The sequence below is a fragment of the Electrophorus electricus genome, chromosome 2 (assembly GCF_041902795.1).
Source record: "Electrophorus electricus isolate QZ-2024a chromosome 2, ASM4190279v1, whole genome shotgun sequence".
NCBI lineage: Eukaryota > Metazoa > Chordata > Actinopteri > Gymnotiformes > Gymnotidae > Electrophorus > Electrophorus electricus.
In genome coordinates, this window is record NC_137498.1 from 34,876,735 (window position 1) to 34,899,811 (window position 23,077).

Below are 23,077 nucleotides of genomic sequence, written 5' to 3' on the forward strand. Positions count from 1 at the left end.
TGGATTGGAGACTCTAAATGGTGGTTTGTGTGTGTGCGTGTGTGTGTGTGTGTGTGTGTGTGTATATATGTGTGTGTGTGTGTGTGTGTGTGTGTGTTTGTGTGTGTGTGTTACTGTAAGTGCGTTTGCAAGTGTGTTCTTACACAAGTGTATGTGTTGCTGTTTGTGTGTATTTACACAAGTGTGAGAGACTGTGGGTCTTTGTGTGTTCGAGTGTGTATGTGTGTGTGTGTGTGTGTATGTGTGTTTACACAAGTGTGTGTGTTTCAGTGGGTGTGTTAGGGAAAAGCACTCACTCAGTTCAAATGAGAGTGCAGTTGTTGCTAAGATACAGGCAGCAGCCCTGACAGTGTGTGAGGGCGAGTGACGTGGGGGGGGGGGGAGAGTGTGCGGGAGAGGGAGGGTGGTAAGACATACAGAAAGAAGGGAGAATGAGCGAGAGAGAGAGAGAGAGCGAGTGAGAGAGAGAATGGCTAGAATGTTGCTGAAGAGAGACAGTAGAGAAAGGAAAGAGGGGGAAGGAGAAAGACAGGAAAAGGCATATAGAGAGAGAAAGAGAGAAAGAGAGAGAGAGAGAGAGAGAGGTAGAAAGAGAGAGGTAGAAGTGGGTCACAGGGTCCACAGAGACATTCAATGACACTCCGCAGAAACACAGCTGTCATTGTACACACACATGCATGCAGATACCCACACAAACACACACTTTGTCTGCCCTGTGTCTCCTCTCCTTAGTTTTCTCTTCTTCCACTCTGCATTCCCCCATCATTCTCCAGCACCGCACTTCTCCCTTCCGCCAGCGTCTCGATACTCCCTCTCTCACACCCCCTCCACTCTCACTCCCTTTTCCCACCTCTCCATGGCCCCCATGCCGCCTCTCTCTCTCTCTGCCCCTCTCTCTTCCCTCTCTCTCTCTCTCACTCTTCTCCCTCTCTTTCTCTCTCTCGTCCCCAGCTGCAGGAAATTCCTAATAATCTTCATCATCAGAGTCTGTCTTCAAGATCGGCTCTGGCCAAGACATATGCGCGCGCACACACACACACACACACACACACACACACACACATTTACCTCCCGTACCCTCTTTGCCTGTCATGTTTTGTTCTCCCTCTTTTCTTACATTTCTCCTTCTCTCTCTTCAGTGCAATGTTATTTCTGTGAGCGTGTACATGGAGTGGTTATTTTAAGGCTTGCAGAGACCCCCCCCAGCACCCCCTTCACCCCACCATGGGTCATGTGACTATAGCACCAGCTGGGAACAAACATCCAACAGCAGGCAGAGAGAAAGAGAGAAGAAAAGAGAGAGTGAGAGAAAATCTCTCGCTTTCTCTCTCACTCTGTCTCTACCTACCAATCCCTATTCATCAAATCCCTAGCCAACCACCCCCAAACCCCTTTTCTCTTTAAACTCATCATCAACTTCCTTCCCACCTTTGGGTCCCACTGTTTTTCACCCTGTTAACTCTGTTGTCTTCCTCCATTCATCCTGCTATCACTCTATCTCTCCTCTGACACTGTCTCTACCTGTATCAGGTCTCCATCTGAAAGCAGCCTGCTGGTTCTCTCTCCTCACACTGAGGTACTGGAACCCACACCAAAGCACACACACATATTGAGCGAGACCTTGAGGCCAGTGTTTTGGAGAGGGGCCTCACCACTGCGGCCCTGACTTCCTGACACTACCACCACCACCACCCCCACCTCCACCCCCACCCCAATGCACCCCTGTTCCACTGTTGCCGTGGGAGACGCTGCTGCAGAGCCCGTTGCCAAGGAGAAGGGCTGCTGGCTGGCTGTTTAAACAACAATGGCTGCCTTGTGCACATTCCAGTTCGGGAGTGCAGACAGGAGTGCGAGCTTCTCTCACGCACACTCGCACAAACACACAAACATGCGCACCTGAATGTATGTATACACGCAAACATATGGGTGGACACATCCATGTGCCGTCTCACGCAGTTGCTCTCGCATGCACTGGGTGGGCATGTGCTTGCATTTCTTTCCTCTGTTTATTATCTCTTCTCTCCATCTCTCCACCCTCCTGCTTCTCTTTTGCCCTCTTTCCCTTCTCCTCAGTCAGATTCTCAGGATGAGAGTTCGAAGCACGCTCATTCATCTTTATGCTGCACACTCTTCTATCATCATGACCAGACAATTCCACTCTCTCCTGCTCTTTCCTCTCTCCCTTTTCTGTCTGTATCTCTCTATTCTCTCTCCTCTCTCTTTCTCTCTCTCTTTTTCTGCCTTATCTCCCCTCAGTGCCCCTCCCCTCTTCCCCACTATCTCCTTCTGCAATGTCTGTCTCTTTCTCGCGTGCGCACACACACACACACACACACACACACACACACTCAGAGGCACAGCCACACACACATACACACACGCGCGCACACACACACACAGTGCCACACACACTAACACTCTTCCTCTCTCAGTACAGAGTAAGCTCTCGCTCCTCGTCTCTCTCTCTCACTCCAATTCTGGCAAAGGAAGTGCGCGTTCCCCAGGGGGAGCTGGGCTCATTAACTTCCAGCAGACAGAGAGAGCGCGGAAGGGGGGGGGGGACTAGGAAAAGAGAAAAGAGTGAGGGAGAGAGACAGAGGAAGAGAGAGAGGAGAAAGAGAGGTCTAGAGAGAGGGAGTGAGACAGAGTGAGTGTGAGAGTCTAAGTGTGAGAGCATGTGTGTGTGTCTGTGTGTGTGTGTGTGTATGTGTGTGTGAGAAAGAGAGAAAGAGAGCGAGAGAGAGAGAGAGAGAGAGAGAGAGAGAGAGAGAGAGAGAGAGAGAGAGAGAGAGGACCAAGGGAGAAAAGATAGAGGTACTGGGTAAAAGTGGGGGGTGGGTGAGAAAGTCTGCATCAGGCACTAGGTGGAGTAAAGACAGGAGATGGAGAGAGAAGAGACCAAGATAGATGGATGGACAGAGAAAAACAACAGCAAGGAGAAGAGTCTTGAAATTTAGTACCCTCCCCACCTACCCCAAGTCTTCATCTGATCCAGACACTTATAGTCCTCCCTCAAATGACAACATCCCACAACTAAGGATGAGCTTTGAGCTTGTGTCAAACACACACACACACACACATTCGCACACACACACACACACACACACACACACATACACACACACACACACACACACACACACAGAATAAAGACATATTGTTTACTGACAATCCATTCATAGTCAAATATAACTTATGACTTTTACCTTATAGAATGGTGTGATAATGGTGGTGTGAAAATGGTAGTGTTTGTTGGAGTATTATGATAAAGGTAATCTTGAATTAAGGTAAAGAAACTACACAGAAAAATCTGCAGTGCTGGATTAATACCTACAGTCTAAAAGCTAGTTAATTCAACACTGGATATTTTGCTAAGTAGTGAAAGAGGTGGGGAGGTGGGCATTTATGTGTGTGTGTATGTGTGAGAGTGTGTGTGTATGTGTGTACATGTGTCTGTGTTTGTGTGTGTGAGTGTGTGTCTGTGCGTGCGTGTGTGTGTGTGTGAGCGTGTGTGTGTGTGAGCGTGTGTACATGTATGTTTGTTTGTGTGTGTGTGAGTATGTGTGTGTGTGCGTGTGTACATGTATGTGTTTGTTTGTGTGTTTGTGTGTGCACATTTGTATTTGTGTGCGTGCACGCGTGCAGGTGTGTGCACGTGTGTAGGGCGGCTGCCAGTACTTGACCAGCGTGGGAGCAATCCTGCTGTGAAAAGGGACAAACTCATTCCAAGGCTGGTCTGCATGCTGACCATCATTTATACAGCTGAATCCAGCACAAAGTATAAACTGTTTTATAAGCCCCGTCTAAGATTTGAAGAGCACATAGCAGAATAATAAACACTGTACAATAGATTTATGAATGATCTGTAAATCATTAGTAACACAAGTGACAACCAAACTATACAACTATAAAATGTGATCTACTGTAAAACATAAACAGTAAAACAAACTACAGGACACACAAAACAATCTCCTTACATACAAATATGAATGTACAATGAAATCTTTATAAGTGTGATTAAGAGTTTTACTGAATCTCTTGATGTATCTTCAAGGGCCAATAACATTGGTATGAGAGCATATAGCTCACTTGGCCTGAGATGACTGCTCCACTTAAAAAGCTAACTGTCTGTGTCTGGTAATGTTTTAGCTCTGAGTGAAGCTGATGGACAATGAGTCAACCAGAGAGAATAAGCACTGCAGAGAACAGAATAAAACCGAATAATCTGAAGCCACTAACCAAGCAATAAACCCATCCATCCACTTAGTTAGGAATAAGATAAAAATCAAGAAGCATTTTCCTGATGGAGATGCCTCAGTGTCTTCTACTAGCATCTTCCTTGCACTTCCATCTTACATCTGGCCTCTCCTCTCCTCTCCTCTCCTCAGTTTTGTGCGCTACATAAGCATGACTTTAGTGCTGATATATTTTTACAAATCCATTAATGACTACTAGAAAGAATGCCATATGAGCGGATGACTGTGTGCATGCATGAATGAATGAATGAATGAATGAAAGAATGAATGAATGAATAAATGAATGAATGAGTCAGAATGTGTGAGTCGCCTGGAAAGTAAGTGCAAATTCTATTAGCAAGATTTGGTATGAAAAAAGTTGGATATCCTGTTAGGCTGTTTCCGAGCCCTCCAGAAGACTGAGGAAGCTGTGGATATGGGGGAGGAGAATCTGTGGGCTGAAGTCTCTGTCTCTCCTAGTTCAGAGAGTGGAGCTAATATTTGAAAATGAAGCGCACAGGTATCTGCACTTACTGCTTTGCATGCCATGTGCTAACATATTTCATTACATCCATGGGTTGGGGGTGGGGGGTATATTTCTCACTAAACACACACGCACTTCCCACTCAAAATGTGTGCTAACATATGCACCATAACACAAAAAGCTCACACTTACCTTTCAATAGATTTTCTCAACTATTTCTCATCTCACTCACAAACTGCATGTTTCCATGGCAATTTCTAGCCTGCCAGTTTGTTACCTGAGAGAGAGAAGGAAGAGGGGAGAAATAGACAGAAAGAGAGAAACAGGAAGGGGGAGAGAGAAAGAGAGAGAGAGAGACTAAGCAAAGTTAAGGCTGACATCATCATCACATAAAACATACAGCTTGATATTGTCTAATTCTTGAAAATATATGTGTACTATGTTTGTACTATGTACTATATATTTAATATATATTTGTACTATTTGTACTATTTTGCATATGCTTTCATTCACTCTTACAAATGTCTACTTCCTCTCTTTTTGTGTCAGATTCTGTACAGTTAGCTCCTTTACACTTCCATCAAAATCATTATACCTGAGCTCTGTGTCACAAGCTGATGTTCACATCACTGTTCATCTTAAACCTCAACATGTAAATGTGTAATGACCTCATCTAGACCGTCTTAAGCTAACTCAGCGAATAATCACAAAGACACAGTGCTGTATCATGTTACACCCCCTTAAAAAGTCGTTTTGATAAACTAAATCAATACATCACACAACAGAATTACCATGCCAGTGTACTGCATGTGTAGAAAAACTTTTCGATCCATGTACTATCTGATGTAGGGTGCATAAGGTGCAGTCTGCTGCAACTGTAATTGTAATTTTTGTCCCTCTCTACCTCTGTGTCTTCCAACTCCAAATCTTGTTACCTCCCTCCCTCTGTCCCCATCTCTCTTTAATAATTGATTTGGTTCAATCTCTCATTAGAGTCAGCTCGTTAGTGAGAGATGCAGCAAACAGGCAGGTATACAGATCCCCCCAATCCACACACACACAACTCTGTTCCTACCCCAATCCACACACACACAACTCTGTTCCAACCCCAATCCACACACACACAACTCTGTTCCAACCCCAATCCACACACACACCTCTGTTCCTACCCCAGTCCACACACACAACTCTGTTCCAACCCCAATCCACACACACACAACTATGTTCCAACCCCAATCCACACACACACAACTCTGTTCCAACCCCAATCCACACACACACCTCTGTTCCTACCCGTCCACACACACAACTCTGTTCCAACCCCAATCCACACACACACAACTATGTTCCTACCCCAGTCCACACACACAACTCTGTTCCAACCCCAATCCACACACACACAACTGTCCCTCCTCCACCCCTCCATCCCACATCTAAACACCTGCACATACACACCTGCACATATAAACATGTGCATATACACCTGCACATATACACCCGCAAATACACATACACACATCCACATCTGCACAAACACACCTATAAATACACATACACATACCCACACATATACAAACACACACACACATACACACACATACACATATACACAGTCTTGTTGCATGCCCCGAATCCCTCTATATCCCCTCTTTTTTTCACACACATAGAAACATATACATGCATGCATACACGCGCACACACAGACATGCTATCTCAAAGATCCAGGGTCAAAGGTGAAAATCTTGCCTAAAACCAACAACAACCACACATACACACACACACACACACACACACACACTCACACACACACACAGTCACACATACACACACACGCACACTCACACACACTCACACACAAACAGAAAAGGGGGGACAGACAGACACAGAGGAAGAGAAACAGAGAGGAGTAGGGAGGGGATGCATCCAGAGTGTAGTCTCATGGAATGCTAGACTGCATGAGCTGAGTTATGTATGCAGGGACACTGTGCTCCATTGCCAGCTGAGCATGGCTTACATCTAGTCTGGTTGTGGTAGGCTGGACTACGGCACAGTACTTGTGTAAGTGGTATACACCTTGCTGTCATGACAGCTATAGCCAAGGTCAGTCTCAGGGAATGTTGGATCTCTCCTCTCTGCCAATCAGAAGTCTCCAGCTGTTGTGGCCTGCCAAGCTTCCTTTAATAAAGGTCGCCATGGAGACCAAAGCTGTCTGACGGACACACACAGGCACACACGAACACACACAATCAACTGTAATGCATACAGTACATTCTCACTTAAACACAACGTATAAATGAATCAAATACTTATATAGACTAATTGGTGAAAGTATTGAATTAACTGCCATTTAATCGCGCAACAGTCTTATTTCTAACGATATCAAAATTCACCGGAATGTTAACAAGAAATAAAAGGATAAATAAGCATGCATCCCTCGTTAATCTGTTAAAGGCTCCATCACATCTCGCCACACCAGTTCAAGAAAATATATTCCGCTTTTGTGTGTACACTTTACATATAACCGCCATGTGCGCAAGTGGGTAAAAGGGACGTGCCTGTCTTGACGCTCGCGGCGTGTGCCGTGCATAAACGCCGCTGTCACAACACAAACATTTTCCCACTGCGCGCCATCGCCGCGCAAAGCGAAAGCCGGAGTAGCGCCTATAAGATGCACTGGTTGCAACCCACTGTCACAAATAAAAAGGAATTAGGCAATTCCTAACTTTAATTGGCATGTGATGATGCATTGTCTGGCTAGAGAATGAAAGAGCGGGAGAAAGAGAGATGCCACAGGGGCGGGGGGCATAATTAGCCAGACTAATCAAGAGAGGAGTCATAGGCGGGCTTAAGACCGCGAGGGTGCGTGAGACTGGTAATGTCTTTCTGTAATCATAAAGCGAACAGCTGCCTTGCTTGCGGCAGATACACAACTCGCCATCAGTCATCACCAAATTATGTATATTTAACAATATTTAAGAAATATAGCTAAGAAATAATCAGTTTGTTTTCAATTCGCACTATATTCTCACCGTGCCTCCAAATTGTTGTCCGTCAAAAATCAAGTTGATTCTCACGCGCTCCACAGAATTTAAATGATCGATCGTCTTTAAAAGGGCATATAATCATTGCCACGTTAGAGGCATTACGCTACAGCCATCCACATATATTTGTCTGAATGACTGGCTGAGAAGCGGGCGGAATGTCTGAGTGAATGTATGAAGCAGTGGCAAGTGTGTGTGACCCATCCAAAGCTCTATGAATGGCAACGACGAGGTTAATAAAATTCCTTCAACAGAAAACACAAACCCTCGTTGAAATGCGGCGCAGCTCAGGGCAAGAGTATGCAAATATCAGCTGTGAAGCCAGACGCCGCGCACTCACCGGGAGGCGCCGAGCTCGCGCTAGCCTTCACGTTCCGTGCTGCAGCAGCGGTGGCGCTGGGGTCCTCACGCGCACGTCAAGGCTGCCTCAGCTGGATCACGTAACAGCTGGTAACGATGCCACCCCCGACATGCACCAATTTTAAAATCATAGGTATCCGCGTGGAAAACACACTCCACAGCTTTATCGATTTCGGGCATCTTGGTCCTCTGTCGTTTTGCGACGCCAAACCAAGCTGCTCAATATCAGCATCTGGTAGCGCTAAAAAAATACTCTAAGCCTAGAAAAAACGTTTAAAACATGTACAGGGAACAGAAGAAAAACTCGCGCGTTTTCGTTACTACTTATGATAGACGCTCAGTTTTTTAGAAATTGTACACCGCAGCTTCGTAATCATGCGTCTGGGATGGAGAGAGCGAGCTATATAGAAATGAGCGCGTTTCTGCGCCGTTTTTCGCCCCTCTGCAAACCGACTCTAAGGTATCTAACCAGCGCGAACTGCAGACGTGCCTCACGGGAGCATCCGGGCTTCCGTAGGTTCTTGGAACTAGGATTTTTTTTTTTTTCTCCTGCTGAGGGAATCTGGGTACTGAAGTTTTCATTCTCTGCTGTTTGCGTGCGTCTCTAACTTAAGCAACTACTCTCTCTCTCTCTCTCTCTCTCTCTCTCTCTCTCTCTCTCTCTCTCTCGCTCTCTCTCATACACACACATACACACACAAACACTGCACAATCACCACAATAACACAACAATAAAAAAGCAATAGAGAACAGAAAGGATACTGGAAGAAGGTTCAATGGGCCCTTTTCATAATGCTCATATACTGGAACTGAATGCCCACTCTCCAGAGGTAATATTACAATGAGTACTGTTGAACCTGAGGAGCCCTAATTGCAAGTGTTAGTTTGATGCAATAATTGGGGGGGAATACCTCGGAAGGAACACCTGAGTCTCAAAAACACAGATGCTCAAAAAACAGAAAATAGACATCTAGCATTTTAACTCATTTAACATTTAATTTTAGACTTTTATGCCATCTTGTGGATTGTTTTAGTAAAATGTCCAAATCCATTTTTTGTATTATTTATATTCATGCTGGCTTTCAGAGCTGTACATGAAATCATGAATAAAAAAGTATTATTTGTACTAAATGCAGTCATAAATATATGGAAATCTATATTAAATATATTTATAAATATACTAAAATATACTAAAAAGGTTTATTTTTATCTATTAAATTTTTTGGCCTGATATTTATGTGTAGCTTTGTGCAATGAAAGACATAAATGGATGACAGGCCATCATATTATAATAGGTCACTTAGGTGAGTTTTTCAAACACAGCCTAAATTAAGCTTGAGGAATTTTACAAATTGTACAGATCAAGTATGTTACCAAATTCCTAAAACTTCCTAAAATTTAGGTAGATGCTAAATCTATTACCTTGCAGTGTAAAGACATTCTTGGAAATACCATTTTTGATAAATTAATTTGTGATTAAAACCTATGATATCAATACTGATTAATAGTTCACTGATTTAAAATATATTCAAATTAATGTGTAGTGCCTCTAAAAATAATGCTTTGGTCTCAAGTCTCAAGTAATGTAAACAAAAAGTGCTGGGCAAAATTTGCTTTCTGGGCTCAACATCTAAACCAATTTCTGAATTCTTCGGGATACACTCACTTAGTTTCTTTATTCATTGTCAGCTTAATAATGTAGTCCTTTTTAACTTACTGCTCTTATAATGTTTTTGCAACAAAGCAACTTTATTCATTTTTGTGTTGTTAGTTTGCCACCCAGTGTTGACTAGGAAGGATAGGTTCCTTTCTGTGAATAAGGCTCCTCTCAAGGTTTTGTTCTCTAGTTCATAGAGGATTTTTCCATTTTAGTCTTGTCTTTGACTTGCAAATTGTAGGCCTGGACCCAGATTCAATGTAAAGATGATTTCTGATTTGTGATATCATCTGCTTTAAAAAAAAAAAAAAAAAAAAAAAAGCAGCTAATTTCTAACTATATTGTGCTTGTTGTATATTTCGCCACTGCTTACTCAAAATGTGCAAACCAAAATGTGCTTACCTCTGCACATACCCTGTAACTATCAACCATGAACCTAATGGCTTTGTCTATGTCTATTGTTTTCTCTTATGGTCTTAGCATCTGCTCAAATGCCCTAGAGATGATTTTTTCCAAGCTGATTCAACAATTTTCTCAGTGTTTAAATCAGAGCACAGGCAAGGTCATCACAAATGTTTGTTTCTATGGTCTCTGAGATTTTGACATGGATTTGGAGGAACGCTTTTCATCTGTCCTACAAGACTCAGTTTTCACATTTTTGGCAGAGGTAGCCAGGTTTACTTTATCAGGCAGTTTTGTTTTTCTTAACTGACCACAGAATCCAATTAAAAAACAAAGTTCCAATGATGTTAAGCAGGCTCCAACTGCTTACATTCATGGTTGAATGGAATAACTTTCTTTAGCAAGTGGTATGGAGATGGAATATTATCACAATTTAAGATACTTTGTGATCCTAATCATACAACCACCCTCTACACTTTCTAATTGTTACCTTTTGAATTTTCTTTTTTTTTTTTTTCCAGATTTTCCTTCTTTCAGGTGGGAATATATACAATACATATGCATCATTTTTACATAGGTTTATAGTCCCCGGATGTTCCAATTCTTTAATTAACCTAACAATATCGATAGAAATTTGTCTTTTCATCTAAATGTAGTAAACTTTGCCAAATTTTTGATGTTGAATGTTTGGCACTTTTTTTGCATTCCCCAGTAAAATATAAGTTCATGGACAACTAGACTCCTCTGAAGAGAAGTAAACTGCATTAGATTTTATATCCTTAGTTATTTGTAATTGTTCCAATAATTGTGATTCACATTGCAGAAAAATATTTATTGATTTTATACCTTTACAATGAACATTTTTTTCATATTTCTTCCAGTCACATTGCATATTTTGAGAATAATATTTTAAATTTATTTCAAGCATAAACTATTTTATATGTTTTCCACCACATCTTTACAAAGACTTACACTATTCCAGAGGGCACTGCAATTAACAAATGCTCATTTATGCATGTGTGGAAGAGAAATGGGGACATGACTCAGTAAGGCATGGTGAACAGGCTACTGTCATAACAGAGCAAATACAAAATACACAGTCAGTTCTAATAAACAAGCCCAGTCAGTCCTAAACATCTCTGACCTCTGATGCTAAATGAAGGCACTAGTTGAGAGACAGTTATTAATTTATTTTTTTAAATGATGATATATGGTGAAATTGAAAATACAGTATATAAAGGTAGATAAATACTTCCCTTCACAGGCAGATGCTAGGTTATCTCTGCTTAATTAATTAATCCGGTTAATCATGACTGCTCACCCAAACTGAAGCTTTAAAGGCACATGGTTCCATCAGTGCTGGACTAGTGTCTAACCCTACCCTCATCATTGCTGGATTATGGTGTAACCCCACCCCAGCACTTAAAGCAGGTTTAGATCAAACTGTTAAGCTTAAGCAATTAAAAACTAGCAAAACCAACAATCCACAGATCTGAAGAGACCTGACAGAAGTACTATGGACAAAATGTAAATATATGAATGTACACAGCCCTGTACAAAGTTCTGTATGAATCTTGAGTAATGCTATATCTTCACATAAAACTGTGGAAAGTCAGCTAGCACAGTATTCATGAACATTACAGTGTGTGACATCAATGTGAGTAAAGCCACAAAGTCAACAACAACAAAAGAGGATGTCATAATTAAGATTAATTTTTTAATAATAATAATTAAGTTTATACGCTACTCAGGACGATTTAAAATGGCTTTCATGTGCAGTACTTCTTTGATGATGATGACTACAAATTACAAGTCATCACACATACATTCATATGGAAACTTAGTTTGAGGGTCTTACATGAAAATGACTTTTAGAAACCTATTGCAGGACCAGTCAATTCAATTTACAGATATTTGAATCACAGGTCCTCCCCCGGCTGGTACTGTGGTTCAGTGGCAGTGAAGTAGTCCTCCAGGAAGCCCTGCAGGTATTCAAAGGTGTGCCTCTCATCTGGGTCCTTCCGCCAGCACTGCAGCATGAGCTCATGCAGAGAGGCCGGACAGCCTTGTGGACAAGGCATACGATAGCCACGCTCCACCTGCTCGAGGACCTCCCTGTTATTCATCCCTACACACACACACACACACACATACACACAATCATCATCATCATTATCAGGATTATGTGCCTGGTTAAAAACTTTATGTACTTCTTTTCTTCCATAGACCTTCCCTATAACTTTTCATCTGTCATTTAAAATTAAATATGAATTTTTTTCTCTCAACCTTTTTTCATTTTCAACTTTTTACTTTTTCCAAGAGTTCTCTAACATTTCTAACAAATCAGACTTAGCTGCCTTCAACAGCACATAGGTCTCTTATTTCTTCAGTGTCTCTCTTAGAATATAAATCCAAATGTCAATTCAAGAGAATGTGTAAAATATACTCTAAGCAAAAAGTTCAAGGTATGAACTATTTCATCAGCTTGTATCTGTAGGGTAGAACCCTTTATTGAGGCTATACAGAAATCCATTACATTAATATTAATATATTTTTGATAATTTAATTTGCAGTTAGAAATGTCGGCGTAATCAATGACCGGAAGAAAAATGTATTGTAAAGTGATACTTGAAAATAAAATCAGGAGAAATCCAGGCAACAACAACAACAAAAAAAACACTAAAACAAAAAAACACCAAACAACAAAAAACACCAAAACAAAAAACAGCAAAAAAGCTCTGAATATACCTGGGTAAGGAACTCTGCCTTTTGTGATGAGTTCAGTTAGCAGAATGCCAAAAGACCACACATCTGATTTGATGGTAAATTTGCCATAGAGAGCTGCCTCTGGGGCTGTCCACTTTATAGGAAACTTTGCACCTATAATAGACCAACACACAATAAAATAAAAGAAGTACAATGAGATATAGTAGCATAAAGGGGTGTGAAACTCATCGGAAATGAAATGAACCGAGAAGAAAGGAAGTTGAATGGAACAGAATAGAGGAAAAAACAACAGCAAGAAAACAAAGCAGTGACAGTAGGCTGAGCAGAGGGGGCAGAGTCAGCTGATCAGAGGTCAGTCAAGCCAAGATCCGGATCACCTTGTCTAGCAGTGTATTCATTGTCTTCAATGAGTCTGGCCAGCCCAAAGTCTGCAATCTTACAGACCAAGCTATCCCCCACCAGGATGTTGGCTGCCCTCAGATCTCTGTGGATGTAATTCATCCGCTCAATGTAAGCCATACCAGCTGCAATCTGGTGAAAAAGACAATCCTCGTAACTCCTCTTATAGAATACCTCAAAGTATAATACACCTTATGATGGAAGACATGCAATCAAGCTAGTAACATTTCAATACTTTTTAAAAAGTTGAATATGCCTTAGGCGTTGATTTTAAGCTGAGTATATTTTAGGGACTGATAGGTTGTGAGAAGCAGCATCAGTCTAAACCTGTGCAGCCATGTCCACCAGCTGAGGCAGCTTCAGGCTTCTGCCTTCGCCATCTTTAAGGAAGTCCAACAAGCTTCCTGAAAAACAACCAGCAGACATGGCCAAGATTAGCCTCCATGTTGGTCCAACATGCTCTCTGTATGCTACACTCATGTACATGCATATACCTTGACTCATGTACTCTGTAATAATGTAGATGGGCTCCTCAGACACAACAGCATAAAGCTGCACAAGCTTATCGTGACGGAGTCGCTTCATGATCTGGGCCTCATCCAGAAAGGCCTCTGGAGACATGGTGCCTGGTTTTAGGGTCTTCACTGCTACTTTAGTGGTGCCATTCCACATGCCTGCACAAAGACAGAGGCATTGTGAGTCAGTGTGACAGACATGGTGTAGTGGAGGTGAGTTAAGAAGTGAATGAAAGGATGAGGGGTAGAGCATGAGCAGCAGGGGTGAGGGAAGAGATTACCTGGCAGGAGCGTCACACACTGAGGTAAGAGAATGCTCAGGCAAAACGGAGAATAGAGAGACAAATGCAATAAAACAGGCAACAGGTAACATGAACCTCACACTGAGGATAGGGGTCTTTTTTGGGAATGTCTTTACGTGAACGCAGCATGTTCTTTGAGACAGTGCTTGTAACTTGGTATCACATAAACAATGTGACTGATGAATACGCAAAAGACACAAAAGACAGAGCTTGCTTAGCAGAACTAGCCACATGTTAAATAGTTTGTATTCTTACAAGCCTGAACATTTTATGTTTCAATAATGAGGAAGTGTGAATGTGCAGTGAAGCTCATCCCTTGTTTGTTTAAGAGCCACCATCTACACTCATATGCTATAGACAGAAAGAGACTCTTTAAGCATACTGAGACAAGGCAAGTGACAGAGCCTCTTCCAGAAACAGGCAGCAGCACTGAAGATAGCGTGGACAGACATGGGCTCCACACACTGAGACTAGTGGGTAACTGTCTCACCCATCCAGACGTCACCAAAGCAACCCTGACCCAACTTCCTCTTGAGCTGCAGTGTTTCCCGGGCGATCTCCCAGGCATCCCGCCCCAAACCAAGTGTCTGGGGCGTGGAATTGGGACATGGCTTGGTCAAGAAGTAACATAAACCATCATGATTACCTGAGAGGAAGAAGGAAGAAGATGGAGATGGAAATGAAGTGAAATGAAGGTAGCATGCAATGATATGGGCCTCAGAAGAAGAGAACAGCAAGTGCACAACCTTATGCTGATCCTGTCTACTCATCAATTTCAGTACATGACTATGAACATTCTATTTATTGTTTATCTCTTTTGCAATTTCTTGAGTTTGGATGCAAAAGCTGTGCACTGCTCTTTCTCTTCCTCTGCAGCATGGCCCAGTCCAGTGTGGTTCCTACCCATCCACACTTCACCAAACTGCCCATTGCCCAGTTTCTTAATGAGCTGCAATGACTCCCGCGGTATCTCCCAAACATCCTTAGTCTTCACTGATAGGTCAGCTAATTTAGGCATACCCCGCCTACAGCTGCCAATCAAACGGCAGCAGAGCCCTGCTGCTCGGTCTGAGTCAGAGAAGAAGCAGGTGGAGAAACAGACACAGATACAAGCGCGCGCGCACACACACACACACACACACACACACACACACACACAAGCACACAAGCACACACACTCAACACAGAAAGAGAGAGAGTAAGAGAGAGATGCAGAGCAGCACACAATTGCAAGGTGGGGGGACAAAAAAAGATTCAAGCAAGTTACACTCAGCAGACATTTTCTATCACAAAAAGATACAGATGTGGGCAAACACACGGGCACACGCACACACTGAGAAAGAATGGGTCTTTGTACTTTCAGCAGGGGGCAATAGAGAGCCATTGTAGTTCTAGTTGTGGTTTCACGCTTTACTGTAATGGCTGTCTCACACAGTGGCTGTGGCCGGTGTGCATTTGTATGTACATGCATATGTAAATACGATGGTGTACAGCAGTCAATAATAAAATGTACAGTAATAACACTACAATGTTATTAAATCATTGAGCAGAAAAATGAGTTAAGAGATATACTGGCATTTAACCTAACAGAGAAAAGTTCCTTCAGTGAAAAAGAAGGAAGGAAAAAGCAGATGGGAGGGAGAGAATCTGACCTAAATAACTCTGGGTCATCAGTCTCACCAGACAGTTACTATAGACCAATAGGTAATCATGTACAGAAAGTTAGACATACATTCATTTAAATTTATCCATTTAAAAACACAGTCATTTGATTTTTATAACTAGTGTCTAAGCAACAACACAGTGCTTAGTTTACAGTTTAACTCGGTGCACTATGTGAAAATCAGGAATGATTATGATCTGCTCCTTAACATGCTTCTGTAGCCCACCTTTTAAATAAGGTGGCACAAGGTGCTAGGATCTCTAAGGTCAGGGGTATAAATCCCAGGCAACACACATACTGTCATACTGATAACAGCGTCTGCCAAATGCATTAACACCAGAATTCACAATTATAACAGCATTTTTGTTACATGGGGTCAAACAATTTGCTATATGTATCATTTTAACAGTGTTAACAATAGCAGTGTGTGTGTGTGTGTGTGTGTGTGTGTGTGTGTGTGTGTGTGTGTGTGTGTGTGTGTGTGTGTGTACGTGTGTGAGAGAGATATTTGTTTTGGGTTTCTTTTGTGTGTGTGTGTGTGTGTGTGTGTGTGTGTGTGTGGAACTGTTCTGGCCGACCTGAGTAATGCTCCACCAGCTGCTGCACAGTTTCAAACTGACTTCTTGTGGTGATGTAATATCCACCGTTATCAAGCTTTCTGATCTTATAATGCTTGACATGGTCACCCTTAGCATCGTCCCAGTCTCTGATGGAAAGCGAGTATGCTCCTGAAGCAGAGAGAGCAAGCAAGAAAGAAAGAGACAGGGAAGAGATAAAGATATGCTTTGAACAACAGTTGTCAATACTGCTCAAAATCTGATAGTAAAACACATGACCGGAGAAAGACATTTACGCTACCTTTAGTTGTCTCACTCTCTCTTATTAAGAAAGTCCCTCTCGGGTTGTTCTGAGCCAGAAGCTGTCTCTCTGCATCCTTACGACCCATCTTCCCAAAATACCACCTACATGAAAACACACACATCATTATCAGTTGAATATAAGGTGTGCATAAATAAGATTTTTGCAATGTCCATGGTCTACAAGTTATGTATTAATGTTTGTATAGTACGCAAACTATGTGTGACTGAGTTACTCACTCCTCAGCCTGTATGGAGTCAACAGGGGCCACATAGTTGCTGGGGATGTACCCAGAATTCCCTGTGTCCAAGGAGCGAGCCTCCCACCAGTCTCCTTCACTGTGAACACCATATCCATGTCAGTGCACTGTAGCTTGGGAAGCATTCAGAGTGCAGCATCGTGCAGACCTGCCTGACTTGTATGTAGTTTTCTGCAGTTAACTCACGTGTTATTGATGATGTGGAATTTCTCTCCCTTCTGAAAAGTCAGGTCATCCTCTGTCCGGGCATCATAATCATATAGTGCTATGAAGAGTGTTACCCCTGTAAACAAACACACACAAATTATTGGTAGCTAAGGGGTAATTATAATTTATTAAAACCTGATAGCATGAAAAGACTGGATTTTACCACCTCACCCACACTCACACACTTATACACAAACCTGTTACTGCTGTAGACCGAGGCTGGGTAGGGTTGGAGGGGAAATTGGAGGAAGCAAACCCACCACAGCCAGAGGATAAGTTGGGGAAGTCATTGAAGTTTGGAATGAGCCCCGCATTTAAGTTCTGGGTAGGATGTGCAATGTAGCGGGGGTCCGTTGCCGCAACAACACCCCCTTGGTCACATGAATCAGCATTTGACACTGTGGACGCTTTGGGGGCCTTCCTCAGCTTACAGCAAGCACAGCCCATAATAGTCTTGATAGTCACAAAGCACAGTTCATCACCCTGGAAACAGAGTTTCTACCCATTGGAAAGAGAGCAGAGAAAAGGTTATGCATGAACATGGATGCCAATGCGGTCATGAAACAGGTTACAGCCCAACAGTTTTTTACATAATGGTGGAGCTGTCAAATGGAGTACTTTCCTGTGTTGAGCTGCTGATAGTGTGGCAACATATGACTCAACATAAAGGAGGGAGCAGGGCGGTTTTAAACTGACAGGGGAGCCTGAAAGACAGCTCCTAAAAAACTGCATTCATCGTGATAATAGTTACACAGCTGATGTTGTTGGGAGTAGCTTACTTAAGAAACTGTTACCATGTATCTGTCATCATTATTTATTTACAAGAAAGTGAATGATCATCTTACCAGATCCTCAAATCATCTGTCCAGGCACACCATCTCCCCATAGGCAATATGAAAGCTAGTGAGAAAGAGAAAGTGATAGAGATGTACGGTGTTTGTGACTGCATACTTTGTGATTTTCTGGCTGGCTCTCTCTCTCTCCCTCAGAGGAAAGGGAAGTTCTTTCTCTCAAGCACAGCATTCCCCTTTCATATGTACATAGTTCTTTCTCTCACTAGCTCAGGCCAGGCTTCTTATCTGACTGACCATCAGCCTAGTAACAGGATGTCAGCACTGCCTGTGTTTCCTGTCCGTTCGCTTAAAATCGCCCCCCTTTCCTGCACAGAGAGGACACAATTCAGCAGAAAATATCCTACACGTGCCATACAGCCATACATCCATACACAGACAAGCGCTCACACAGGCATTTTACAAGATGTAGAGGGAGACAGAAAGAAAGGGAAGTGGCCGCTTATGCCGCTTATGTAGTTTAAATATATCGAACCAAGGCAAGAGGTGCTATTACCACACTATCTCTCTCACCACAGCAACATGTGATAAACGCACAACTTACAGCAACTTCTGAATTAGGTCCAGAAGCTGTGAGAGTCATCATGCTGCTGCTCTCAGCACATAAAATATATCTACAACACAAAGGTTTTTTTATGATTTACCAATTATTTAATTCTAGCATGTGTATATGAATTATATCATATTTATTTCTGCAATATGTGTACTTTTCTGATTATTATAAAACACCATCAGAATAATAAAACAAGAACAAAGTACAGATTACCTGCCTCACTAACACTATTGTTCTCTGTCTCTGCTCTACTAAACATGGTACAGCTGCGATTTTGTCTTCTGTTCATGATTTTTTGTGTGCCCCTTGAGGCCCTGTGCTGTGGTTTTAAGGACACAATACACAAAACATGGGTAAATACAACCCCCAGTTAGTGTTAGTCATCTCACCCTGGTGTGTTACAGCTGTCTACATTTCAGTACATCTTACCAGAAATTCGTCAGCGATGTTTTTATGTCAAAAACACCTTACATTAAAAAACTGATTTGCACATTTTAATAAATAATTAAAAATACTGGACAACAAAACACACACACACACACACACACACACACACACACACACACACACACACATATATATATATATATATATATATATATATATACACACAAATTCCATATAACCTTTTCTGCTTCACTTGAAAATCTTGTTATGCATTTTCATACATTTGTGCTCAGAATTTGTTATCATTTTAGGGGTGTTTCTTGCTATTTTAGGCTCAGCACTAATTCATAATGTCTCTTAGAGGCTGTTTTGAGCTACTGTATTGTTTTATTGGGTGTGCCTCTAGGATCATACTAACATATTTCTGGATGCACAGAGCGATTCCTGTCACACAATCATAATTATTAAGAAATTAATTCGTCTGTTCTTGAATCACTCTTTAGTAGGTGACAGTTACCATTTTGATATAACACACTACAAAAAAAATCATATAATGTCAAATCAATAATTCTGATAACTGTGTACAGTTACTGTATTTAAGAGAGGTCGCAGAGGATGTAAATGCCCACAACTACAGATTCTGGACAAAGCATACACCAAAACAAAAAAAATTAAATAAAATAATTATGCAATGTGTCTTACGTAACTTGTTAGTTTGTGAAAACCAAGGTGGCGGGAGGTTATAGCAGTTAAGATCTGTTTTACAAGAGGTCTTTTTATATATGCGTTTATTTCTTGAAAATTTCTTGGCTGCTGATTGAGAATGATTATCCATTCTGCAGAAATTATAAGGAAATTTCTGCAAAGGAAGGAAATGCTTCTATTTATTCAGTCATCTAGGCTTCTAACATTAGAAGATATTTGTGTCTGACTTCAACTTTCTAGAAATTTTAGTAAGTGTTGATTTAAATGTCAAATCAATTGAATGGCACAAATTTAAATTTCAGGATGATGTAAAACATTTGCTGTGTCACCAAATGTTACAGTATTAAAATATGAATGAATGGAACGATGTATGGGTAGTAACTACAAGTAGCTCCATAAATCAAATGTGTTAAATGGGCCTACACTTCCATTAAAATTAGATTCTGATCAAACATAAAATATTGATATGTGGCTGTATATGAGTTTGCAATGCTTGACAACAAGCTATATCCAACTATATTTTAAGTCTTAAAGGATTGTCCCAGCACTAAAGCTCAGCACAGTAAGGCTGTGCTAGGCACAACTACAGCTAAAGGAGGAAACAACAATGATTTATAAAAGTTCTGTAAGGCTTTATAAAGTTTTACAGAGCTTGAAACCAGTAAACTTACATTTTTTCACTCACTTTTGCACTTTTACATTTATACCCACTTAATGCTCACACCCTTTCCCACCCAAGCTTGAGTAGATAAGACCTCTCCCTGAGGAGCCAGAATACACCCACACCCACACACAATCAGTATGGGAGTTATTATAAGAGCACTATGTTTACATCTTAGCCTATACTCTTGAATTTTTGCATCCATTTCTTTCTTCAGCATCGTTACAACACTTCTTACTTTTCCTGTGACAAAATACCGGACATGCATATGTGACGTGACGACCACACTAAAAAAATGTCAAAAGAAGGATGGTTAATGTCAATGTTTTCAAGTAAAACTACAAACAGAACTAGAACTTCAACTGTCTCTCTACCTGTTATTCTTTCTGCCTTATTCACACACTTTTCCTGCCTGCCCTCAACCGTTTGCCTCGCTCCTTCCATTTTCTTTCCCTTTCTGGGACAGGAAGTTCACTCCTCTTATCAGGAAGCCTGAGCAGTGAGTGGAGCTGGAATGATAGTATACTGGGAAGTGAACAGTCATTTTACTATCCTCACACATAAACATACACATGTACTGAACCTGCATAATTATTTATGTATGAATCAGATGGTAACTGAAACATTACTGAAACATTTAATTAATGATTTTAAATAAATATTTCCTGTAACAATACAATAATAAAGTCAAAGATTTCTAACAACAGACAAGACAATTCATTAGAAAGAAAAGCAATGAAAGCAAAATGATGAATTACACACAAGTTGATGAAAGAGAGAGAGAGAGAGAGAGAGAGAGAGAGAGAGAGAGAGAGAGAGAGAGAGAGAGAGAGAGAGAGAGAGAGAGAGAGCGAGAACAATGGAAAAGTTTGTGTTTGGAATAGGAAGTCAGGTGTCACAAACACAGTCACTTCCTTTTTCCACATGATGTCAGTTTCCTCCAGGGAGACATTTCAGATTTATAGATTGGGATTTCAAAAATAATGTCTTCGTATTGATGCAATTTTTCCTACTCTCTACTACCTCCTGTACTTCTTTAAGACCAAATCCTTACTAAGTTCATAGTGTGAAACCTTCCTCGGCCCAGAAAGAAAGTTAAGAGTGTTAAAGCACAAAAGATACATAAATGAACAATAGGGCTAGCATGGAAAAACAGGGGCTGGGATTGATATTCATCCTTAATTTGTGAAGCAACGACACCCACAAAACTACTCAGACTGACAGCTCCAACATCAACATTACACATCAATGAGATATTGTCCATTTTGATCTTCAAGTTGTATTATTGACCAGTACAGTTACTTTTTGTATTTTGTACAGGTCAATTTTACCATGTTTGGGTCTGGACAAATTCCTAGTAACAAGGAAAAGAACATGGGCCGCGCCCACTTCCAGGGGCCATAGGCAGGAAGTAGCCTCGTAAAGAACAGGAAGTGATGAACCTCACAGTCTAATCTGATTCCACTGACATTCCATTCTGTTTTTTGATAAAGGGTATGAGCTCTCTTCCCTGTTCTCATCTTACTACATTCACTAATTTAAACGTTTGTTATGCAACATCTTAATGAACACGATACATGTCATATGTCAACACACTTAATAACAATGCAGGCCAACTCCTCATCATTACTAGAACCAAAGTGAATAGATAAACTGGATAGATTCCTTTCAGGGATTATAGTCTTCAATACCTCAATGTCTTGGCTGTTTAACAGAAAGGAATTCAGTGACAAAATTAATTGACCAGTAAACTGCAGAGGAAGCACTGCATTACTGTAATGTATCAGTTGATAAAGAGCATAGTACTTTCAGGTCAAATATTTTCAACAAGTGCAGACAAGGCCTATAAATAAGCACCACCAAATTAGTTTTCAGAAATTGAAACTGATCGCAATGGTCAGCCACAATAAACACCACAGGTTTCAAATGTTATTTTCACACAGACACTTGACAAACTACTTCTAAGCTAGTTACCGTCATATAAAACATCTATCTTCTTTCTGCCCACGAAGAGCCAAAAAATAAATCATGCATTCGGCCACTTTTAGCAATTTGCTTTGTCAAATACACTAATATCTGTCGTCCAATAGGACGTCGTACTGCGTAAAAAAAATAACATTTTCCAGTTACACAAAATAACGGTTTATGAAGTTAACACAGTTCTTCCGATCCGCTTAATCTATCTCCCTTCTCGGTGCCGGGGAAACCTCTGCGTCCGGGACGTACCGTGAGTTTCTATAAAGCCCACGCATACCATTAGAACAAATTGCTTTTACTTCCACTATTAAACTTCGGTATAAACAAAATGCATAGACTTCAGAATACATAAAAACTGTAACTGACCTGAACGATTTTCAACAGGTTGTAGGTATCAAAAAGGGGGGAAAAAATCACCCCGTTCGCAGAGAGATGCGGCAGAACTTATCAACTTCGCTACTGATTAAAAAGAAACAAACTTGTGCTGCGAATCACGCAGCTAACTGCAAAGGTTCTCGCGCCGTTTCCGGAAGGGTTGAATTGTGCGCTCTCCTCCAGTTTTGCGAGGGCGGACTCAAGCTCCCTCATCACACCCCTCCATCCAAACCACCCCATCTACCGAGCGACGAACGGAACGGTGTACGATGAAGTCCGCAAATTACCTGACACAAACCTGCTTAGAGACACAAAAGTCTAGGACTATGACGAACCTCTACTACAGACTGTTCAAAGTTGTCGAATGTAGCCGTAGCATAAACTGACATATAGGATATATTAAATAATTTCTGTTTCATTATTACCATTAATTATAGTGAGATTGATTCATTTCACGTC

The 23,077-nt window shown here is 41.4% G+C and overlaps 2 protein-coding genes across 8 annotated transcripts in view; both read right to left on the reverse strand.

Moving 5' to 3' along the window:
- The window catches only part of ahdc1 (AT hook, DNA binding motif, containing 1), a 19,458-nt gene extending 10,869 nt beyond the window's left edge, over positions 1–8,589 (reverse strand). The window contains exons 1-3 of one of the 2 annotated variants that reach the window (XM_027027474.2): positions 8,101–8,589; positions 6,793–6,928; positions 4,912–4,996 (exon numbers count right to left, since the gene is read on the reverse strand). The gene's annotated coding sequence lies outside the window, so the exon portion shown is untranslated. The remainder of the gene's footprint in view (positions 1–4,911; positions 4,997–6,792; positions 6,929–8,100) is intronic. The other variant, XM_027027475.2, reaches the window with a different exon arrangement.
- A 2,407-nt stretch (positions 8,590–10,996) lies between these two features.
- Positions 10,997–22,795, reverse strand: yrk (Yes-related kinase). Of its 6 annotated transcripts, XM_081700658.1 has the most exons (14): positions 22,610–22,794; positions 20,641–20,775; positions 17,955–18,009; positions 17,307–17,607; positions 17,089–17,185; positions 16,883–16,981; positions 16,644–16,747; positions 16,364–16,513; positions 15,026–15,190; positions 13,800–13,979; positions 13,633–13,709; positions 13,284–13,437; positions 12,928–13,059; positions 10,997–12,307 (listed from the first exon to the last, which is right to left on the reverse strand). In XM_081700658.1, exons 4-14 carry the CDS (start codon positions 17,554–17,556, stop codon positions 12,099–12,101), a joined length of 1,617 nt encoding a protein of 538 aa, XP_081556784.1. In that variant the 5' UTR covers positions 17,557–17,607; positions 17,955–18,009; positions 20,641–20,775; positions 22,610–22,794; the 3' UTR covers positions 10,997–12,098. The 6 variants fall into 6 exon arrangements, with proteins under 6 accessions (XP_081556784.1, XP_026883298.2, XP_026883300.1 ...); XM_027027497.3 differs by lacking the exons at positions 17,955–18,009; positions 20,641–20,775 and adding an exon at positions 18,061–18,268 and having other exon boundaries at positions 17,307–17,592; positions 22,610–22,795; XM_027027499.3 differs by lacking the exon at positions 20,641–20,775.
- Positions 22,796–23,077: the final 282 nt, after the last annotated feature.